At 41.2% G+C, this 24,808-nt stretch overlaps 1 protein-coding gene across 1 annotated transcript in view; it reads right to left on the reverse strand.

The window, feature by feature from the left end:
• Nucleotides 1-7,487: 7,487 nt before the first annotated feature.
• LOC139753083 (glutamate receptor ionotropic, kainate 4-like) overlaps nt 7,488-24,808 on the reverse strand; it is a 175,927-nt gene continuing 158,606 nt past the window's right edge. The window contains exon 8 of the mRNA XM_071669169.1: nt 7,488-7,863. Coding sequence (XP_071525270.1) covers nt 7,711-7,863 — 153 coding nt within the window. The 3' untranslated portion in view covers nt 7,488-7,710. The remainder of the gene's footprint in view (nt 7,864-24,808) is intronic.

The raw sequence follows: 24,808 nt of genomic DNA on the forward strand, positions 1-24,808 counted from the left end.
CTGAGAACCAATCACCTTCCTCTCTTCCTACACGTACACATGCCTTACATCCTCGATAAAAACATTTCATTGTTTTTAACAACTTGCCTCCCACTCCATATATCCATAATACCTTCCACGGAGCATCTCTATCAGCTCTATCATAAGCCTTCTCCAGATCCATAAATGCTACATACAAATCCATTTGCTTTTCTAAGTATTTCTCACATACATTCTTCAAAGCAAACACCTGATACACACATCCTCTACCACTTCTTAAACCACACTGCTCTTCCCTAATCTGATGCTCTTTTTATGCCTTCAACCTCTCAATCAATACCCTCCCATATAATTTACCAGGAATACTCAATAAACTTATACCTCTGTAATTTCAGCAATCACTCTTATCCCCTTTGCCTTTGTACAATGGCACTATGCAAGCATTCCGCCAATCCTCATGCACCTCACCATTAATCATACATACATTAAATGACCTTACCATCCAGTCAACAATACAGTCACGCCCTTTTTTGATAAATTCCACTGCAATACCATCCAAACCCGCTGCCTTGCCGGCTTTCATCTTCCACAGTGTTTTACTACCTCTTCTCTGTTTAAAAAATCATTCTCCTTAACCCTTTCACTTTGCACACGACCTCTACCAAAACACAATACATCTGCCACTCTATCATCAAACACATTCAACAAACCTTGAAAATACTCACTCTATCTCCTTCTCATATCACCACTACTTGTTATCACCTCCCAATTAGCCCCCTACACTGAAGTTCCCCTTTGTTCCATTGTCGTACGCACTTTATTTACCTCCTTCAAAAACATCTTTTTATTCTCCCTAAAATTTAATGATACTCTCTCACCCCAACTCTCATTTGCCCTCTTTTTCACCTCTTGCACCTTTCTCTTGACCTCCTTGCCTCTTTCTTGTATACATCTCTCATTCATTTGCATTTTTCCCTGCAAAAATTGTCCAAATGCCTCTCTCTTCTCTTTCACTAACAATCTTACATCTTCATCCCACCACTCACTACTCTTTCTAATCTGTCCACCTCCCACGCTTCTCATGCCACAAGCATCTTTTGCGCAAGCCATCACTGCTTCCCTAAATACATCCCATTCCTGCCCCACTCCCCTTGCCTCCTTTGTTCTCATCTTTTTCCATTCTGTATTCAGTCTCTCCTGGTACTTCCTTACACAAGTCTCCTTCCCAAGCTCACTTACTCTCACCACTTCCTTCACCCCAACATTCTCTCATCTTTTCTGAAAACCTCTACAAATCTTCACCTTCGCCTCCACAAGATAATGATCAGACATCCCTCCAGTTGCACCTCTCAGCGCATTAACATCCAAATGTCTCGCTTTCGCGCGCCTATCAAATAACGCATAATCCAATAACGCTCTCTGGCCATCTCTCCTACTTACATACGTATACTTATGTATATCTCGCTTTTTAAACCAAGTATTCCCAATCTCCAGTCCTTTTTCGGTACATAAATCTACAAGCTCTTCACCATTTCCATTTACAACACTGAACACCCATGTATAACGATAAGTGCTCCTCCTCCTCGAAGGCTCAGATTGAGGTGTCTAAATGTGTGTGGATGTAACCAAGATGAGAAAAGACGAGAGATATGCAGTATGTTTCAGGAAAGGAAGCTGGATGTTTTGGTTCTGAGTGAAACGAAGGTCAAGGGCAAAGGGGAAGAGTGGTTTAGGAATGTCTTGGGAGTAAAGTCAGACGGTTAGTAAGAGGAAAAGAGCAAGGGAAGGAGTACCACTACTCCTGAAACAGGAGTGGTGGGCAGTATATGACAGAGTGTAAGAAAGAAAATTGTAGATTGGTATGGTTAAAACAAAGCTGATGGAGAGGGATGGGTGATTATTAGCACATTTGCACCTGGGCATGAAAAGAAAGATCATGAGAGACATGTGTTTTGGAAGCAGCTGAATGAGTGTGTTAGTGGTTTTGATGCAAAAGACCTGGTTATAGTGATGGGTGATTTGAATGCAAAGGTGAGTAATTTGGCAGTTGAGAGAATAATTGGTATACATTGGGTGTTCAGTGATGTAAATGGAAATGGTGAAGAGCTCTTATAGTTATGTGCTGAAAAAGGACTGATGATTGGGAATATCTTGTTTACAAAGCGAGATATACATAAGTGTACGTATTTAAGTAGGAGAGGTGGCCAGAGAGCGTTATTGGATTGTTAATTGATAGGGGCGCGAAAGAGAGACTTTTTGATGCTAATGTGCTAAGAAGTGCAACTGGAGGGATGTCTGATCATTATCTTGTGGAGGCGAAGGTGACGATTTGTAGGGGTTTTCAGAAAAGAAGAAAGAACGTTGGGGTGAAGAGAGAGGTGAGAGTAAGTGAGCTTGGGTAGGAGACTTGTGTGAGGAAGTACCAGGAGAGACTGAGTACACAATAGAAAAAGGTGAGAACAAAGGAGGTAAGGGGAGCGGGGGAGGAATGGGATGTATTTAGGGAATCAGTGATGGATTGCGCAAAAGATGCTTGTGGCATGAGAAGCGTGGGAGGTGGGTTGATTAGAAAGTGTTGTGAGTGGTGGGATGAAGAAGTAAGATTATTAGTGAAAGAGAAGAGAGAGGTATTTGGACGATTTTTGGAGAAAGAAAAATGCAAATGAATGAGAGATGTATAAAAGAAAGAGGCAGGAGGTCAAGAGAAAGGTGCAAGAGGTGAAAAAGAGGGCAGATGAGAGTTGGGGTGAGGGAGTATCATTAAAGTTTAGGGAGAACAAAAGAGATGTTTTAGATGGAGGTAAATAATGTACGTAAGACAAGGGACCAAATGGGAACTTCAGTGAATGGGGCTAATGGGGAGGTGATAATAAGAGGTGGTGATGTGAGAATGAGATGGAGTGAGTATTTTGAAGGTTTGTTAAATGTGTTTGATGATGGAGTGGCAGATATAGGGTGTTTTGGTCGAGGTGGTGTGCAAAGTGAGAGGGTTAGTGAAAATGGTTTGGTAAACCTGAGAACAGGTAGTACAAGGTTTGCGGAAGATGAAAGCCGGCAAGGCAACAGGTTTGGATGGTATTGCAGTGGAATTTATCAAAAAAGGGGGTGACTGTATTGTTGACTGGTTGGTAAGGTGTTTTAGTGTATGTATGACTTATGGTGAGGTGCCTGAGGATTGGCGGAATGCTTGCATAGTGCCATTGAACAAAGGGAAAGGGGATAAGAGTATGTGCTCAAATTACAGAGGTATAAGTTTGTTGAGTATTCCTGGTAAACTATATGGCAGGGAATTTATTGAGAGGGTGAAGGCATGTACAGAGCATCAGATTGGGGAAGAGCAGTGTGGTTTCAGAAGTGGTAGAGGATTTGTGTATCAAGTGTTTGCTTTGAAGAATGTATGTGAGAAATACTTAGAAAAGTAAATGGATCTGTATGTAGCATTTATGGATCTGGAGAAGGCATATGATAGATTTGATAGAGATGCTCTGTGGAAGGTATTAAGAATATATGGTGTGGGAGGCAAGTTGTTAGAAGAAGTGAAAAGTTTTTATCGAGGATATAAGGCATGTGTACGTGTAGGAAGAGAGGAAAGTGATTGGTTCTCAGTGAATGTAGGTTTGCGGCAGGGGTGTGTGATGTCTCCATCGTTGTCTAATTTGTTTATGGATGGGGTTGTTAGGGAGGTGAATGCAACAGTTTTGGAAATAGGGGCAAGTATGCAGTCAGTTGTGATGAGAGAGCTTAGGAAGTGAGTCAGTTGTTGTTCGCTGATGATACAGCGCTGGTGGGTAATTTATGTGAAAAACTGCAGAAGCTGGTGACTTAGTTTAGTAAAGTGTGTGAAACAAGAGAGTTAATAGTAAATGTAAATAAGAGCAAGGTTATTAGGTACAGTAGGGTTGAGGGTCAAGTCAATTGGGAGGTAAGTTTGAATCTAGAAAATCTGGAAGAAGTGAAGTGTTTTAGATATCTGGGAGTGGATCTGCCAGTGGATGGAACCCTGGAAGCGGAAGTGAATCATAGGGTGGGGGAGGGGGCGAAAATTCTGGGAGCCTTGAAGAATAATTGCAAGCCGAGAACATTATCTCGGAAAGCAAAAATGGGTATGTTTGAAGGAATAGTGGTTCCAACAATGTTGTATGGTTGCGAGGTGTGGGCTATGGACAGAGTTGTGAGCAGGAGGGTGGATGTGCTGGAAATGAGATGTTTTGTTTTGTTTTACACAGCCACCAAATGGCGTCCTAGCTTCGTCTCTTTGATGTATATCGACTGACTGTTATATTTCTCTCTTGTGTCTCCCCTCATGATGAGATTATTACACGAAAGTGCACTTGGGAACTTTTCGTGTTTCATTTTCCCCGTGGACTCATAGGCATATATATATATATATATATATATATATATATATATATATATATATATATATATATATATATATATATATATATATATATATATATATATATATATATATATATATATATATATATATATATATATATATATATATATATATATATATATATATATATATATATATATATATATATATATATATATTTTTTTTTTTTTTTTTTTTCATACTATTCGCCATTTCCCGCATTAGCGAGGTAGCGTTAAGAACAGAGGGCTGGGCCTTTGAGGGAATATCCTCACCTGGCCCCCTTCTCTGTTCTTTCTTTTGGAAAAAAAAAAAAAAGAGAGGGGAGGATTTCCAGCCTCCCACTCCCTTCCCTTTAAGTCGCCTTCTACAACACGCAGGGAATACGTGGAAAGTATTCTTTCTCAGACGAACATCGTCAGATATTTTGTGCAAAGAAGTTCAGGAATTTGCCAGATTTTCTGCAGATTATCACCTCCTTGCACAAGCTATCTATTTTCAACTGGAACTGAAGAATTTAGTTAAAGAAAGCAATCACAAAGTCCCTAAACTCTTCATTTTGTACATACCATCCATTGTGCAAGTCATTCATTCTCATTCTTTTTAAGAGTGACTTAAGAATCATCACACAGAGGAAAAGATAAGTCCCATCCTTGGTTATGTTACTCCCATCAACCAATGTAATGTGAGGTGAAAATGGAGGAAATGTTTCCCTGAAATACTTCACATATCTATTTGTTTCCTCCACTGACATTCAATGGAAGAAGTTGGTAGGAACATTAGGCAGAAGCATAAAGGTAGAAGTAGTCAGTAAGAACTTAAGGTAGGAACCTTTGCTAACACTGAGCAAGAGTTACCTTCTGCCAATGGCCTGCTAAGGATTATGCACTAAAGGCGAAGAAGCAATATTGGATTTCACCAATCATGGAGACTCTATCTTCATGGCCACCCCCTTAAAGGAGCACCAAGTGGGACTGATGTCAAGAGATATAGGTAGATAAGTCCTCCACAATCTTTTCCTTTATGTATGTCGATAAACTATAGAAAAAATCAAGTTCCTTTGAACAAGCATTTTGTATTCCTGAACTGAAGGAATCAAACACTAAAAGTCTTTTGTTGTTATAGGTGTATCCTGCCCCATCACACACACTGTGTTGGTTTTTGTGGCAGTTTATGTGAATCAAATCCACCCTCTAAATCTCCCCAAGAGTCCATCTTCTCTAAATGGACATTCATCTCCTGTTAATAATACACTCAATTGATCCAAGTCATATTCATCAAGAATATCAGCTTAATTAGTGGGCTTAAAATGGCATGATGGCATCCCACAGTTGTTGTACTACCCCTTCATTTATGATCAAGAACACTGACTCATTTTAAAAAAAATGCCCATATATATATATATATATATATATATATATATATATATATATATATATATATATATATATATATATATATATATATATTCTTTTTTTTTTTATACTTTGTCGCTGTCTCCCGCGTTTGCGAGGTAGCGCAAGGAAACAGACGAAAGAAATGGCCCAACCCCCCCCCCCCTACACATGTATATATGTACGTCCACACACGCAAATATACATACCTACACAGCTTTCCATGGTTTACCCCAGACGCTTCACATGCCTTGATTCAATCCACTGACAGCACGTCAACCCCGGTATACCACATCGCTCCAATTCACTCTATTCCTTGCCCTCCTTTCACCCTCCTGCATGTTCAGGCCCCGATCACACAAAATCTTTTTCACTCCATCTTTCCACCTCCAATTTGGTCTCCCTCTTCTCCTCGTTCCCTCCACCTCCGACACATATATCCTCTTGGTCAATCTTTCCTCACTCATTCTCTCCATGTGCCCAAACCACTTCAAAACACCCTCTTCCGCTCTCTCAACCACGCTCTTTTTATTTCCACACATCTCTCTTACCCTTACGTTACTCACTCGATCAAACCACCTCACACCACACATTGTCCTCAAACATCTCATTTCCAGCACATCCATCCTCCTGCGCACAACTCTATCCATAGCCCACGCCTCGCAACCATACAACATTGTTGGAACCACTATTCCTTCAAACATACCCATTTTTGCTTTCCGAGACAATGTTCTCGACTTCCACACATTCTTCAAGGCCCCCAGAATTTTCGCCCCCTCCCCCACCCTATGATCCACTTCCGCTTCCATGGTTCCATCCGCTGCCAGATCCACTCCCAGATATCTAAAACACTTCACTTCCTCCAGTTTTTCTCCATTCAAACTCACCTCCCAATTGACTTGACCCTCAACCCTACTGTACCTAATAACCTTGCTCTTATTCACATTTACTCTTAACTTTCTTCTTCCACACACTTTACCAAACTCAGTCACCAGCTTCTGCAGTTTCTCACATGAATCAGCCACCAGCGCTGTATCATCAGCGAACAACAACTGACTCACTTCCCAAGCTCTCTCATCCCCAACAGACTTCATACTTGCCCCTCTTTCCAAAACTCTTGCATTTACCTCCCTAACAACCCCATCCATAAACAAATATATATATAAATATATATATAAATATATATATAAATATGAATATAAATATATATATATATATATATATATATATATATATATATATATATATATATATATATATATATATATATATATATGTATGTATATACATGTGTATGGGGGTGGGTTGGGCCATTTCTTTCGTCTGTTTCCTTGCGCTACCTCGCAAACGCGAGAGACAGCGGCAAAAAGAAAAAAAAAAGATATATATATATATATATATATATATATATATATATATATATATATATATATATATGTGTGTGTGTGTGTGTGTGTGTGTGTGTGTGTGTATTAGTGAATTTCATCTACCTTTGTTTACACTGTGACTGATTTCACCTTAGGCAAGGCCATATCATTGTAAACAGGTGAATAGATCAGTCTTGTTGTTCACCTTCTACCGAGAGAGCCACTTGCTTTTCACTGGAGCTTCAGGGGCCCAATAAAGTGAGTTTTCTCTGTACGTACATGTTATGAGAATCCCAAGAAGTGGAAACTTATGTTTTCATGTCATCACATAATAATGGGAATAGAAATTATACAATCATAATTTGCTATAAGATCTATATGATATCTGGTGGTCATATCAATACATAGTAGTACCATACACTTGATTATTACATTTTACCTATATGTTTCCTAATACTAAGCAAAAAGTACCGGTTACAGTCTGAATTTCCGTGTCATTCAGGCTAATAACATTATAAGGTTCTGTTAGCCCTGTTCCAGATAAGGATGTAACGTTTGGATCTTCAGTAACGAATCACTTGTTGACGTTCTACAATATTATATGAGGCTGGTGAACAAAGGTGTGCCGGAGAGTAGGATTCTCCCATAGGAAGGCAATGAAGGCAACAATATAGCACAGCAGCAGCAGGAAGAATGCACTATGAAGATGATCGAGTCCTAATACCACCTGCCCGTCTTCATCCTGTGGGTGGTTCAAGAAAATATGCATGAGCTAAGAGAAATGCCAGAATATATATATATATATATATATATATATATATATATATATATATATATATATATATATATATATATATATATATATATATATATATATAAATATATATATATGCTGAAAAAGGACTGATGATTGGGAATACCTGGTTTAAAAAGCGAGATATACATAAGTATACTTATGTAAGTAGGAGAGATGGCCAGAGAGCGTTATTGGATTACGTGTTAATTGACAGGCGTGCGAAAGAGAGACTTTTGGATGTTAATGTGCTGAGAGGTGCAACTGGAGGGATGTCTGATTATTATCTTGTGGAGGCTAAGGTGAAGATTTGTATGGGTTTTCAGAAAAGAAGAGTGAATGTTGGGGTGAAGAGGATGGTGAGAGTAAGTGAGCTTGAGAAGGAGACCTGTGTGAGGAAGTACCAGGAGAGACTGAGTACAGAATGGAAAAAGGTGAGAACAATGGAAGTAAGGGGAGTGGGGGAGGAATGGGATGTATTTAGGGAATCAGTGATGGATTGCGCAAAAGATGCTTGTGGCTTGAGAAGAGTGGAAGGTGGGTTCATTAGAAAGGGTAGTGAGTGGTGGGATGAAGAAGTAAGAGTATTAGTGAAAGAGAAGAGAGAGGCATTTGGACGATTTTTGCAGGGAAAAAATGCAATTGACTTGGAGATGTATAAAAGAAAGAGACAGGAGGTCAAGAGAAAGGTGCAAGAGGTGAAAAAAAGGGCAAATGAGAGTTGGGGTGAGAGAGTATCATTAAATTTTAGGGAGAATAAAAAGATGTTCTGGAAGGGGGTAAATAAAGTGCGTAAGACAAGGTAGCAAATGGGAACTTCAGTGAAGGGCGCAAATGGGGAGGTGAAAACAAGTAGTGGTGATGTGAGAAGGAGATGGAGTGAGTATTTTGAAGGTTTGTTGAATGTGTTTGATGATAGAGTGGCAGATATAGGGTGTTTTGGTCGAGGTGGTGTGAAAAGTGAGAGGGTTAGGGAAAAAGATTTGGTAAACAGAGAAGAGGTAGTGAAAGCTTTGCGGAAGATGAAAGCCGGCAAGGCAGCAGGTTTGGATGGTATTGCAGTGGAATCTATTAAAAAAGGGGGTGACTGTATTGTTGACTGGTTGGTAAGGTTATTTAATGTATGTATGACTCATGGTGAGGTGCCTGAGGATTGGCGGAATGCGTGCATAGTGCCATTGTACAAAGGCAAAGGGGATAAGAGTGAGTGCTCAGATTACAAAAGTATAAGTTTGTTGAGTATTCCTGGTCAATTATATGGGAGGGTATTGATTGAGAGGGTGAAGGCATGTACAGAGCATCAGATTGGGGAAGAGCAGTGTGGTTTCAGAAGTGGTAGAGGATGTGTGGATCAGGTGTTTGCTTTGAAGAATGTATGTGAGAAATACTTAGAAAAGCAAAGGGATTTTTATGTAGCATTTATGGATCTGGAGAAGGCATATGATAGAGTTGATAGAGATGCTCTGTGGAAGGTATTAAGAATATATGGTGTGGGAGGAAAGTTGTTAGAAGCAGTGAAAAGTTTTTATCGAGGATGTAAGGCATGTGTACGTGTAGGAAGAGAGGAAAGTGATTGGTTCTCAGTGAATGTAGGTTTGCGGCAGGGTTGTGTGATGTCTCCATGGTTGTTTAATTTGTTTATGGATGGGGTTGTTAGGGAGGAAAATGCAAGAGTTTTGGAAAGAGGGGCAAGTATGAAGTCTGTTGGGGATGAGAGAGCTTGGGAAGTGAGTCAGTTGTTGTTCGCTGATGATACAGCGCTGGTGGCTGATTCATGTGAGAAACTGCAGAAGCTGGTGACTGAGTTTGGTAAAGTGTGTGGAAGAACAAAGTTAAGAGTAAATGTGAATAAGAGCAAGGTTATTAGGTACAGTAGTGTTGAGGGTCAAGTCAATTGGGAGGTGAGTTTGAATGGACAAAAACTGGAGGAAGTGAAGTGTTTTAGATATCTGGGAGTGGATCTGGCAGCGGATGGAACCATGGAAGCGGAAGTGGATCATAGGGTGGGGGAGGGGGCGAAAATTCTGGGGGCCTTGAAGAATGTGTGGAAGTCGAGAACACTATCTCGGAAAGCAAAAATGGGTATGTTTGAAGGAATAGTGGTACCAACAATGTTGTATGGTTGCGAGGCGTGGGCTATGGATAGAGTTGTTCGCAGGAGGATGGATGTGCTGGAAATGAGATGTTTGAGGACAATGTGTGGTGTGAGGTGGTTTGATCGAGTAAGTAACGTAAGGGTAAGAGAGATGTGTGGAAATAAAAAGAGCGTGGTTGAGAGAGCAGAAGAGGGTGTTTTGAAATGGTTTGGGCACATGGAGAGAATGAGTGAGGAAAGATTGACCAAGAGGATATATGTGTCGGAGGTGGAGGGAATGAGGAAAAGTGGGAGACCAAATTTTAGGTGGAAAGATGGAGTGAAAAAGATTTTGTGTGATCGGAGCCTGAACATGCAGGAGGGTGAAAGGAGGGCAAGGAATAGAGTGAATTGGATCGATGTGGTATACCGGGGTTGACGTGCTGTCAGTGGGTTGAATCAGGGCATGTGAAGCGTCTGGGGTAAACCATGGAAAGCTGTGTAGGTATGTATATTTGCGTGTGTGGACGTGTGTGTGTGTACATGTGTATGGGGGTGGGTTGGGCCATTTCTTTCGTCTGTTTCCTTGCGCTACCTCGCAAACGCGGGAGACAGCGACAAAGTATAATAAAAAAAATAATAATATATATATATATATATATATATATATATATATATATATATATATATATATTTTTTTTTTTTTTCTTGATTTGTCGCTGTCATCCGCGTTTGCGAGGTAGCGCAAGGAAACAGACGAAAGAAATGGCCCAACCCACCCCCATACACATGTACACACACACACGTCCACACACGCAAATATACATACCTACACAGCTTTCCATGGTTTACCCCAGACGCTTCACATGCCCTGATTCAACCCACTGACAGCACGTCAACCCCGGTATACCACATCGATCCAATTCACTCTATTCCTTGCCCTCCTTTCACACTCCTGCATGTTCAGGCTCCGATCACACAAAATCTTTTTCACTCCATCTTTCCACCTAAAATTTGGTCTCCCACTTTTCCTCATTCCCTCCACCTCCGACACATATATCCTCTTGGTCAATCTTTCCTCACTCATTCTCTCCATGTGCCCAAACCACTTCAAAACACCCTCTTCTGCTCTCTCAACCACGCTCTTTTTATTTCCACACATCTCTCTTACCCTTACGTTACTTACTCGATCAAACCACCTCACACCACACATTGTCCTCAAACATCTCATTTCCAGCACATCCATCCTCCTGCGCACAACTCTATCCATAGCCCACGCCTCGCAACCATACAACATTGTTGGAACCACTATTCCTTCAAACACCAATTTTTGCTTTCCGAGATAGTGTTCTCGACTTCCACACATTCTTCAAGGCTCCCAGGATTTTCGCCCCCTCCCCCACCCTATGATCCACTTCCCCTTCCATGGTTCCATCCGCTGCCAGATCCACTCCCAGATATCTAAAACACTTTACTTCCTCCACTTTTTCCCCATTCAAACTTACCTCCCAATTGACTTGACCCTCAACCCTACTGTACCTTATAACCTTGCTCTTATTCACATTTACTCTTAACTTTCTTCTTTCACACACTTTACCAAACTCAGTCACCAGCTTCTGCAGTTTCTCACATGAATCAGCCACCAGCTCTGTATCATCAGCAAACAACAACTGACACTTCCCAAGCTCTCTCATCCCCAACAGACTTCATACTTGCTCCTCTTTCCAAAACTCTTGCATTCACCTCCCTAGCAACCCCATCTATAAACAAATTAAACAACCATGGAGACATCACACACCCCTGCCGCAAACCTACATTCACTGAGAACCAATCACTTTCCTCTCTTCCTACACGTACACATGCCTTACATCCTCGATAAAAACTTTTCACTGCTTCTAACAACTTGCCTCCCACACCATATGTTCTTAATACCTTCCACATATAAATATATATATATATATATATATATATATATATATATATATATATATATATATATATACATATATATATATATATATATATATATATATATATATATATATATATATATATATATATATATATATATATATATATATATATATATACATATATGCAGTCGACCCTGTTTGGCCCGTAAATACGTCACGGTCAATTCTTGCTGGTGTAGATGTTGAATTGACTGGGAAGGACCCTGGCTGGTGACAAGGAGACTCCTTATTTATATTTCACAGAAACATCTTAAACAAATTAAACAACCATGGAGACATCACACACCCCTGCCGCAAACCTACATTCACTGAGAACCAATCACTTTCCTCTCTTCCTACACGTACACATGCCTTACATCCTCGATAAAAACTTTTCACTGCTTCTAACAACTTGCCTCCCACACCATATGTTCTTAATACCTTCCACATATATATATATATATATATATATATATATATATATATATATATATATATATATATATGATCCACTTCCGCTTCCATGGTTCCATCCGCTGACAGATCCACTCCCAGATATCTAAAACACTTCACTTCCTCCAGTTTTTCACCATTCAAACTCACCTCCCAATTGACTTGACCCTCAACCCTACTGTACCTAATAACCTTGCTCTTATTCACATTTACTCTTAACTTTCTTCTTCCACACACTTTACCAAACTCCGTCACCAGCTTCTGCAGTTTCTCACATGAATCCGCCACCAGCGCTGTATCATCAGCGAACAACAACTGACTCACTTCCCAAGCTCTCTCATCCCCAACAGACTTCATACTTGCCCCTCTTTCCAAAACTCTTGCATTTACCTCCCTAACAACCCCATCCATAAACAAATTAAACAACCATGGAGACATCACACACCCCTGGGGGAGGGGGCGAAAATTTTGGGAGCCTTGAAAAATGTGTGGAAGTCGAGAACATTATCCCGGAAAGCAAAAATGGGTATGTTTGAAGGAATAGTGGTTCCAACAATGTTGTATGGTTGCGAGGCGTGGGCTATGGATAGAGTTGTGCGCAGGAGGATGGATGTGCTGGAAATGAGATGTTTGAGGACAATGTGTGGTGTGAGGTGGTTTGATCGAGTAAGTAACGTAAGGGTAAGAGAGATGTGTGGAAATAAAAAGAGCGTGGTTGAGAGAGCAGAAGAGGGTGTTTTGAAGTGGTTTGGGCACATGGAGAGAATGAGTGAGGAAAGATTGACCAAGAGGATATATGTGTCGGAGGTGGAGGGAACGAGGAGAAGAGGGAGACCAAATTGGAGGTGGAAAGATGGAGTGAAAAGGATTTTGTGTGATCGGGGCCTGAACATGCAGGAGGGTGAAAGGAGGGCAAGGAATAGAGTGAATTGGAGCGATGTGGTATACAGGGGTTGACGTGCTGTCAGTGGATTGAATCAGGGCATGTGAGGCGTCCGGGGTAAACCATGGAAAGCTGTGTAGGTATGTATATTTGCGTGTGTGGACGTGTGTATGTACATGTGTATGGGGGGGGTTGGGCCATTTCTTTCGTCTGTTTCCTTGCGCTACCTCGCAAACGCGGGAGACAGCGACAAAGTATAAAAATAAAAAAAAAAAAAAAAAAATATATATATATATATATATATATATATATATATATATATATATATATATATATATATATATATATATATATATATATATATGCAGCTCGACCCTGGGTGGCCAGTAAATACGTCACGGTCAATTCTTGCTGGTGTAGACGTTGAATTGACTGGGAAGGACCCTGGCTGGTGACAAGGAGACTCCTTATTTATATTTCACAGAAACATCTTTCCTGCCACTGCCAGCAGTGGTGTCTTTGACGATGACTCCTAGGGGTTGCTCCTCCAACATGGATTTCTCCTCCTCTGGTTTCTCCAGCTGTGCTTCTTCCTGATGCTGGGCCTCTGTTGGAAGATTATCACAGACAAATCAACAGAGCAGAGTACTCCTGGAGAGGGAATACATTCTAACCTAGAGAGTAATGGATGGAGCCAGCAAGACCAGTCATCGTAGCCAGTAGACCCTTAGGTGCCAGGATGGGACAGTAGCAAGATGTCAGGGTATATGACCCATGGTCTGGGATGCCTGCATGGGACAACTCGAGGCTCCACTCCACATGGGAGCCTAGAATGTGAGAGACTTTGCAGCAGGAAGATTTCAAAGGGCATGGCTCCAGTCAGCTGCATCCTAGTATTCTCTTCTTGAGTGTAGGGTGGATGCTGCTTGGAACTGGCTGTCACTCCAGCCTTCTGTCCCAGTGCCACCACAGTCAGCTTCATAAGACAGGCAGTCTAGTGAACAAGCATTGCTGAAGCAGGATTTGGCCAGCAGGAGAAGAACCATCATAATGGAGAACCATCATACTGGAGTTGCACGGACTGTGATCCTTGCTATGGTTACAAGAATGTTCTTCCGCCCACCAGTGATGCTACTACGTATGTGAATCAAGAACCATTGCAACACAAACCTCGCCAGGTGGTAGAGTGTCCCGCAGTGTATCGAGACAGACTTCCCCAGAACTTTTTAAAGGGGAAGTAAATGTTTACAGTTGTGTTACTGGAGTGATAGTTTTCATACATAGTGCTTTGACAAGAAAATAGTAAAATTGGAAAAAAAAATGTAGCTTAGACATTGAAGCTTATTGATACAGTGGTTAAATTGATGAGAACTGCTATTGACGTTTGAGTGGATGAATTATACATTTCCCTTTTCCATAGCCAGAGCTTGAACCATTATGTGACATTCATTTTTCATTTCATTTCAAGCTAGAAGTTTCGTTTTCTAAATTATTTCTTACTTTTTTCATATGTATATATATGTATATGTGTGTGTGTGTGTATGTGTGCGTGTGTATGTATATATATATGTATATATATATATATATATATATATATATATGAAGTCTGTTGGGGATGAGAGAGCTTGGGAAGTGAGTCAGTTATTGTTTGCTGATGATACAGCGCTGGTGGCTGATTCATATGAGAAACTGCAGAAGCTGGTGACTGAGTTTGGTAAAGTGTGTGGAAGAAGAAAGTTAAGAGTAAATGTGAATAAGAGCAAGGTTATTAGGTACAGTAGGGTTGAGGGTCAAGTCAATTGGGAGGTGAGTTTGAATGGAGAAAAACTGGAGAAAGTGAAGTGTTTTAGATATCTGGGAGTGGATCTGGCAGCGGATGGAACCATGGAAGCGGAAGTGGATCATAGGGTGGGGGAGGGGGCGAAAATTCTGGGGGCCTTGAAGAATGTGTGGAAGTCGAGAACATTATCTCGGAAAGCAAAAATGGGTATGTTTGAAGGAATAGTGGTTCCAACAATGTTGTATGGTTGCGAGGCGTGGGCTATGGATAGAGTTGTGCGCAGGAGGATGGATGTGCTGGAAATGAGATGTTTGAGGACAATGTGTGGTGTGAGGTGGTTTGATCGAGTGAGTAACGTAAGGGTAAGAGAGATGTGTGGAAATAAAAAGAGCGTGGTTGAGAGAGAAGAAGAGGGTGTTTTGAAGTGGTTTGGGCACATGGAGAGGATGAGTGAGGAAAGATTGACCAAGAGGATATATGTGTCGGAGGTGGAGGGAGCAAGGAGAAGAGGGAGACCAAATTGGAGGTGGAAAGATGGAGTGAAAAAGATTTTGTGTGATCGGGGCCTGAACATGCAGGAGGGTGAAAGGAGGGCAAGGAATAGAGTGAATTGGAGCGATGTGGTATACCGGGGTTGACGTGCTGTCAGTGGATTGAATCAAGGCATGTGAAGCGTCTGGGGTAAACCATGGAAAGCTGTGTAGGTATGTATATCTGCGTGTGTGGACGTATGTATATACATGTGTATGGGGGGGGTTGGGCCATTTGTTTCCTCTGTTTCCTTGCGCTACCTCGCAAACGCGGGAGACAGCGACAAAGTATAAAAAAAAAAAAATATATGTATATTTATTATCCCTGGGGATAGGGGTGAAGGAATACTTCCCACGCATTCCTCGTGTGTCGTAGAAGGCGACTAGAGGGGACGGGAGCGGGGGGCCAGAAATCCTCCCCTCCTTGTATTTTATAACTTTCTAAAATGGGAAACAGAAAAAGGAGTCACGCGGGGAGTGCTCATCCTCCTAGAAGGTTCAGACTGGGTGTCTAAATATGTGTGGATGTAACAAATATGTGAAAAAAGGAGAGATAGGTAGTATGTTTGAGGAAAGGAACCTGGATGTTTTGGCTCTGAGTGAAACGAAGCTCAAGGGTAAAGGGGAAGAGTGGTTTGGGAATGTCTTGGGAGTAAAGTCAGGGGTTAGTGAGAGGACAAGAGCAAGGGAAGGAGTAGCAGTACTCCTGAAACAGAAGTTGTGGGAGTATGTGATAGAATGTAAGAAAGTAAATTCTCGATTAATATGGGTAAAACTGAAAGTTGATGGAGAGAGATGGGTGATTATTGGTGCATATGCACCTATGCATGAGAAGAAAGATCATGAGAGGCAAGTGTTTTGGGAGCAGCTGAATGAGTGTGTTAGTGGTTTTGATGCACGAGACCGGGTTATAGTGATGGGTGATTTGAATGCAAAGATGAGTAATGTGGCACTTGAGGGAATAATTGGTATATAAGGGGTGTTCAGTGTTGTAAATGGAAATGGTGAAGAGCTTGTAGATTTATATGCTGAAAAAGGACTGGTGATTGGGAATACCTGGTTTAAAAAGCGAGATATACATAAGTATATGTATGGAAGTAGGAGAGATGGCCAGAGAGCGTTATTGGATTACGTGTTAATTGACAGGCGCGCGAAAGAGAGACTTTTGGATGTTAATGCGCCGAGAGGTGCAACTGGAGGGATGTCTGATCATTATCTTGTGGAGGCTAAGGTAAAGATTTGTATGGGTTTTCAGAAAAGAAGAGTGAATGGTAGGGTGAAGAGGGTGGTGAGAGTAAGTGAGCTTGGGAAGGAGACTTGTGTGAGGAAGTACCAGGAGAGACTGAGTACAGAATGGAAAAAGGTGAGAACAATGGAAGTAAGGGGAGTGGGGGAGGAATGGGATGTATTTAGGAAAGCTGTGATGGATTGCGCAAAAGATGCTTGTGGCATGAGAAGAGTGGGAGGTGGGTTGATTAGAAAGGGTAGTGAGTGGTGGGATGAAGAAGTAAGATTATTAGTGAAAGAGAAGAGAGAGGCATTTGGACGATTTTTGCAGGGAAAAAATGCAATTGAGTGGGAGAGGTATAAACGAAAGAGACAGGAGGTCAAGAGAAAGGTGCAAGAGGTGAAAAAGAGGGCAAATGAGAGTTGGGGTGAGAGAGTATCATTAAATTTTAGGGAGAATAAAAAGATGTTCTGGAAGGAGGTAAATAAAGTGCGTAAGACAAGGGAGCAAATGGGAACTTCAGTGAAGGGCGCAAATGGGGAGGTGATAACAAGTAGTGGTGATGTGAAAAGGAGATGGAGTGAGTATTATGAAGGTTTGTTGAATGTGTTTGATGATAGAGTGGCAGATATAGGGTGTTTTGGTCGAGGTGCTGTGCAAAGTGAGAGTGTTAGGGAAAATGATTTGGTAAACAGAGAAGAGGTAGTAAAAGCTTTGCGGAAGATGAAAGCCGGCAAGGCAGCAGGTTTGGATGGTATTGCAGTGGAATCTATTAAAAAAGGGGGTGACTGTATCATTGACTGGTTGGTAAGGTTATTTAATGTATGTATGACTCATGGTGAGGTGCCTGGGGATTGGCGGAATGCGTGCATAGTGCCATTGTACAAAGGCAAAGGGGATAAGAGTGAGTGCTCAAATTAGAGAGGTATAAGTTTGTTGAGTATTCCTGGTAAATTATATGGGAGGGTATTGATTGAGAGGGTGAAGGCATGTACAGAGCATCAGATTGGGGAAGAGCAGTGTGGTCTCAGAAGTGGTAGAGGATGTGTGGATCAGGTGTTTGCTTTGAAGAATGTATGTGAGAAATACTTAGAAAAGCAAATGGATTTGTATGTAGCATTTATGGATCTGGAGAAGGCATATGATAGAGTTGATAGAGATGCTCTGTGGAAGGTATTAAGAATATATGGTGTGGGAGGCAAGTTGTTAGAAGCAGTGAAAAGTTTTTATCGAGGATGTAAGGCATGTGTACGTGTAGGAAGAGAGGAAAGTGATTGGTTCTCAGTGATGTAGGTTTGCGGCAGGGGTGTGTGATGTCTCCATGGTTGTTTAATTTGTTTATGGATGGGGTTGTTAGGGAGGTGAATGCAAGAGTTTTGGAAAGAGGGGCATGTATGAAGTCTGTTGGGGATGAGAGAGCTTGGGAAGTGAGTCAGTTGTTGTTCGCTGATGATACAGCGCTGGTGGCTGATTCATGTGAGAAACTGCAGAAGCTGGTGACTGAGTTTGGTAAAGTGTGTGAAGAAGAAAGTTAAGAGTAAATGTGAATAAGAGCAAGGTTATTAGGTACAGTAGGGTTGAGGGTCAAGTCAATTGGGAGGTAAGTTTGAATGGAGAAAAACTGGAGGAAGTAAAGTGTTTTAGATATCTGGGAGTGGATCTGGCAGCGGATGGAACCATGGAAGCGGAAGTGGATCATAGGGTGGGGGAGGGGGCGAAAATTCTGGGAGCCTTGAAGAATGTGTGGAAGTCGAGAACATTATCTCGGAAAGCAAAAATGGGTATGTTTGAAGGAATAGTGGTTCCAACAATGTTGTATGGTTGCGAGGCGTGGGCTATGGATAGAGTTGTGCGCAGGAGGATGGATGTGCTGGAAATGAGATGTTTGAGGACAATGTGTGGTGTGAGGTGGTTTGATCAAGTAAGTAACGTAAGGGTAAGTGAGATGTGTGGAAATAAAAAGAGCGTGGTTGAGAGAGCAGAAGAGGCTGTTTTGAAATGGTTTGGGCACATGGAGAGAATGAGTGAGGAAAGATTGACCAAGAGGATATATGTGTCGGAGGTGGAGGGAACGAGGAGAAGAGGGAGACCAAATTGGAGGTGGAAAGATGGAGTGAAAAAGATTTTGTGTGATCGGGGCCTGAACATGCAGGAGGGTGAAAGGAGGGCAAGGAATAGAGTGAATTGGAGCGATGTGGTATACCGGGGTTGACGTGCTGTCAGTGGATTGAATCAGGGCATGTGAAGCGTCTGGGGTAAACCATGGAAAGCTGTGTAGGTATGTATATTTGGGTGTGTGGACGTATGTATATACATGTGTATGGGGGTGGGTTGGGTCATTTCTTTCGTCTGTTTCCTTGCGCTACCTCGCAAACGCGGGAGACAGCGACAAAGAAAAAAAAAAAAAAAAATACATATATATATATATATATATATATATATATATATATATATATATATATATATATATATATGTATATATATGTATATATATTTATATATATATATATATATATATATATATATATATATATATATATATATATATATATATATATATATATATATATATATATATATATATATATATATATATATATGACTCATGGTGAGGTGCCTGAGTATTGGCGGAATGCTTGCATAGTGCCATTGTACAAAGGCAAAGGGGATAAGAGTGAGTGCTCAAATTACAGAGGTATAAGTTCGTTGAGTATTACTCGTAAATTATATGGGAGGGTATTGATTCAGAGGGTGAAGGCATGTACAGAGCATCAGACTGGTGAAGAGCAGTGTGGTTTCAGAACTGGTAGAGGATGTGTGGATCAGGTGTTTGCTTTGAAGAATGTATGTGAGAAATACTTAGAAAAGCAAATGGATTTGTATGTAGCATTTATGGATCTGGAGAAAGCATATGATAGAGTTGATATAGATGCTCTGTGGAAGGTATTGAGAATATATGGTGTGGGAGGCAAGTTGTTAGAAGCAGTGAAAAGTTTTTATCGAGGATGTAAGGCATGTGTACGTGTAGGAAGATAGGAAAGTGATTGGTTCTCAGTGAATGTAGGTTTGCGGCAGGGGTGTGTGATGTCTCCATTTTTGTTTAATTTGTTTACTGATGGGGTTGTTAGGGAGGTGAATGCAAGAGTTTTGGAAAGAGGGGCAAGTATGAAGTCTGTTGGGAAATGAGAGAGCTTGGGAAGTAAGTCAGTTGTTGTTCGCTGATGATACAGCGCTGGTGGCTGATTCATGTGAGAAACTGCAGAAGCTCGTGACTGAATTTGGTAAAGTGTGTGAAAGAAGAAAGTTAAGAGTAAATGTCAATAAGAGCAAGGTTATTAGGTACAGTAGGGTTGAGGGTCAAGTCAAATGGGAGGTAAGTTTGAATGGAGAAAAAGTGGAGGAAGTAAAGTGTTTTAGATATCGGGGAGTGGATCTGGCAGCGGATGGAACCATGGAAGCGGAAGTGGATCATTGGGTGGGGTAGGGGGCGAGAATTCTCGAAGCCTTGAAGAATGTGTGGAAGTCGAGAACATTATCTCGGAAAGCAAAAATGGGTATGTTTGAAGGAATAGTAGTTCCAACAATGTTGTATGGTTGCGAAGCATGGGCTATGGATAAAGTTGTGCGCAGGAGGATGGATGTGCTGGAAATGAGATGTTTGAGGACAATGTGTGGTGTGAGGTGTTTTGATCGAGATAGTAACGCATCGATGTCCTATACCGGGGTTGACGTGCTGTCAGTGGATTGAATCATGGCATTTGAAGCGTCTGGGGTAAACCATGGAAAGCTGTGTAGGTATGTATATCTGCGTGTCTGGACGTATATATATACATGTGTATGGGGGTAGGTTTGGCCATTTCTTTCGTCTGTTTCCTTGCGCTACCTCGGAAACGCGGGGGACAGCGACAAAAAAAAAGAAGAAAGAAAAAAAAAAATATATATATATATATATATGTATTTATATATATATATATATATATATATATATATATATATATATATATATATATATATATATATATATATATATATATATATATGTATATATATATATATATATATATATATATATATATATATATATATATATATATATATATATATATATATATATATATATATATATATATATATATATATATATATATATATATATATATATATATATATATATATATATATATATATATATATTTTTTTTTTTTTTCTTTTCTTTCCGCGTTAGCGAGGTAGCGTTAAGAACAGAGGACTGGGCCTTTTTTGGAATATCCTCACCTGGCCCCCTCTGTTCCTTCTTTTGGAAAATTAAAAAAAAAAAAAAGAGAGGGGAGGATATCCAGCCCCCCGCTCCCTCCCCTTTTAGTCGCCTTCTACGACACGCGTTTGCGAGGTAGCGCAAGGAAACAGACGAAAGAAATGGCCCAACCCACCCCCATACACATGTATATACATACGTCCACACACGCAAATATACATACCTACACAGCTTTCCATGGTTTACCCCAGACGCTTCTGACAGCACGTCAACCCCGGTATACCACATCGATCCAATTCACTCTATTCCTTGCCCTCCTTTCACCCTCCTGCATGTTCAGGCCCCGATCACACAAAATCTTTTTCACTCCATCTTTCCACCTAAAATTTGGTCTCCCACTTCTCCTCGTTCCCTCCATCTCCGACACATACATCCTCTTGGTCAATCTTTCCTCACTCATTTTCTCCATGAGCCCAAAACATTTCAAAACACCCTCTTCTGCTCTCTCAACCACGCTCTTTTTATTTCCACACATCTCTCTTACCCTTACGTTACTTACTCGATCAAACCACCTCACACCACACATTGTCCTCAAACATCTCACTTCCAGCACATCCATCCTCCTGCGCACAACTCTATCCATAGCCAACGCCTCGCAACCATACAACATTGTTGGAACCACTATTCCTTCAAACATACCCATTTTTGCTTTCCGAGATAATGTTCTCGACTTCCACACATTCTTCAAGGCTCCCAGGATTTTCGTCCCCTCCCCCACCCTATGATCCACTTCCGCTTCTATGGTTCCATCCGCTGCCAGATCCACTCCCCGATATCTAAAACACCTTACTTCCTCCAGTTTTTCTCCATTCAAACTTACCTCCCAATTGACTTGACCCTCAACCCCACTGTACCTAATTACCTTGCTCTTATTCACATTTACTCTTAACTTTCTTCTTTCACACACTTTACCAAACTCAGTCACCAGCTTCTGCAGTTTCTCACATGAATCAGCCGCCAGCGCTGTATCATCAGCGAACAACAACTGACTCACTTCCAAAGCTCTCTCATCCCCAACAGACTTCATACTTGCCCCTCTTTCCAAAACTCTTACATTTACCTCCCTAACAACCCCATCCATAAACAAATTAAACAACCATGGAGACATCACACACCCCTGCCGCAAACCTACATTCACTGAGAACCAATCACTTTCCTCTCTTCCTACACGTACACATGCCTTACATCCTCGATAAAAACTTTTCACTGCTTCTAACAACTTGCCTCCCACAACATATATTCTTAATACCTTCCACAGAGCATCTCTATCAACTCTATCATATGCTTTTTCCAGATCCATAAATGCTACATACAAATCCCTTTGCTTTTCTAAGTATTTCTCACATACATTCTTCAAAGCAAACACCTGATCCACACATCCTCTACCACTTCTGAGACCACACTGCTCTTCCCCAATCTGATGCTCTGTACATGCCTTTACCCTCTCAATCAATACCCTCCCATATAATTTACCAGGAATACTCAACAAACTTATACCTCTCTAATTTGAGCACTCACTCTTATCCCCTTTGCCTTTGTACAATGGCACTATGCACGCATGCCGCCAATCCTCAGGCACCTCACCATGAGTCATACATACATTAAATAACCTTACCAACCAGTCAATAATACAGTCACCCCCTTTTTTAATAAATTCCACTGCAATACCATCCAAACCTGCTGCCTTGCCGGCTTTCATCTTCCGCAAAGCTTTTACTACCTCTTCTCTGTTTACCAAATCATTTTCCCTAACCCTCTCACTTTGCACACCACTTCGACCAAGACACCCTATATCTGCCACTCTATCATCAAACACATTCAACTAACCTTCATAATACTCACTACATCTCCTTTTCACATCCCCACTACTTGTTATCACCTCCCCATTTGCGCCCTTCACTGAAGTTCCCATTTGCTCCCTTGTCTTACGCACTTTATTTACCTCCTTCCAGAACATCTTTTTATTCTCCCTAAAATTTAATGATACTCTCTCACCCCAACTCTCATTTGCCCTCTTTTTCACCTCTTGCACCTTTCTCTTAACCTCCTGTCTCTTTCTTTTATACATCTCCCACTCAATTGCATTTTTTCCCTGCAAAAATAATCCAAATACCTCTCTCTTCTCTTTCATTAATAATCTTACTTCTTCATCCCACCACTCACTACCCTTTCTAATCAACCCACCTCCCACTCTTCTCATGCCACAAGCATCTTTTGCGCAATCCATCACTGATTCCCTAAATACATCCCATTCTTCCACCACTCCTCTTACTTCCATTGTTCTCACCTTTTTCCATTCTGTTCTCAGTCTCTCCTGGTACTTCCTCACACAAGTCTCCTTTCCAAGTTCACTTTCTCTCACCACCCTCTTCACCCCAACATTCACTCTTCTTTTCTGAAAACCCATACAAATCTTCACCTTAGCCTCCACAAGATAATGATCAGACATCCCTCCAGTTGCACCTCTCAGCACATTAACATCCAAAAGTCTCTCTTTCGCGCGCCTGTCAATTAACACGTAATCCAATAACGCTCTCTGGCCATCTCTCTTACTTACATACGTATACTTATGTATATCTCGCTTTTTAAACCAGGTATTCCAAATCACCAGTCCTTTTTCAGCACATAAATCTACAAGCTCTTCACCATTTCCATTTACAACACTGAACACCCCATGTATATCAATTATTCCCTCAACTGCCACATTACTCACCTTTGCATTCAAATCACCCATCACTATAACCCGGTCTCGTGCATCAAAACCACTAACACACTCATTCAGCTGCTCCCAAAATACTTGCCTCTCATGATCTTTCTTCTCATGATATATGTATATATATTTTTTTTTTTTATACTTTGTCGCTGTCTCCCGCGTTTGCGAGGTAGCGCAAGGAAACAGACGAAAGAAATGGCCCAACCCCCCCCCATACACATGTATATACATACGTCCACACACGCAAATATACATACCTACACAGCTTTCCATGGTTTACCCCAGACGCTTCACATGCCTTGATTCAATCCACTGACAGCACGTCAACCCCGGTATACCACATCGCTCCAATTCACTCTATTCCTTGCCCTCCTTTCACCCTCCTGCATGTTCAGGCCGCGATCACACAAAATCTTTTTCACTCTATCTTTCCACCTCCAATTTGGTCTCCCTCTTCTCCTTGCTCCCTCCACCTCCGACACATATATCCTCTTGGTCAATCTTTCCTCACTCATCCTCTCCATGTGCCCAAACCACTTCAAAACACCCTCTTCTGCTCTCTCAACCACGCTCTTTTTATTTCCACACATCTCTCTTACCCTTACGTTACTCACTCGATCAAACCACCTCACACCACACATTGTCCTCAAACATCTCATTTCCAGCACATCCATCCTCCTGCGCACAACTCTATCCATAGCCTACGCCTCGCAACCATACAACATTGTTGGAACCACTATTCCTTCAAACATACCCATTTTTGCTTTCCGAGATGATGTTCTCGACTTCCACACATTCTTCAAGGCCCCCAGAATTTTCGCCCCCTCCCCCACCCTATGATCCACTTCCGCTTCCATGGTTCCATCCGCTGCCAGATCCACTCCCAGATATCTAAAACACTTCACTTCCTCCAGTTTTTCTCCATATATATACATATATATTTTAACTTTCTAAAAGGGGAAACAG

Source organism: Panulirus ornatus, chromosome 14 (assembly GCF_036320965.1).
Source record: "Panulirus ornatus isolate Po-2019 chromosome 14, ASM3632096v1, whole genome shotgun sequence".
In the NCBI taxonomy this organism is placed as follows: Eukaryota; Metazoa; Arthropoda; class Malacostraca; order Decapoda; family Palinuridae; genus Panulirus; species Panulirus ornatus.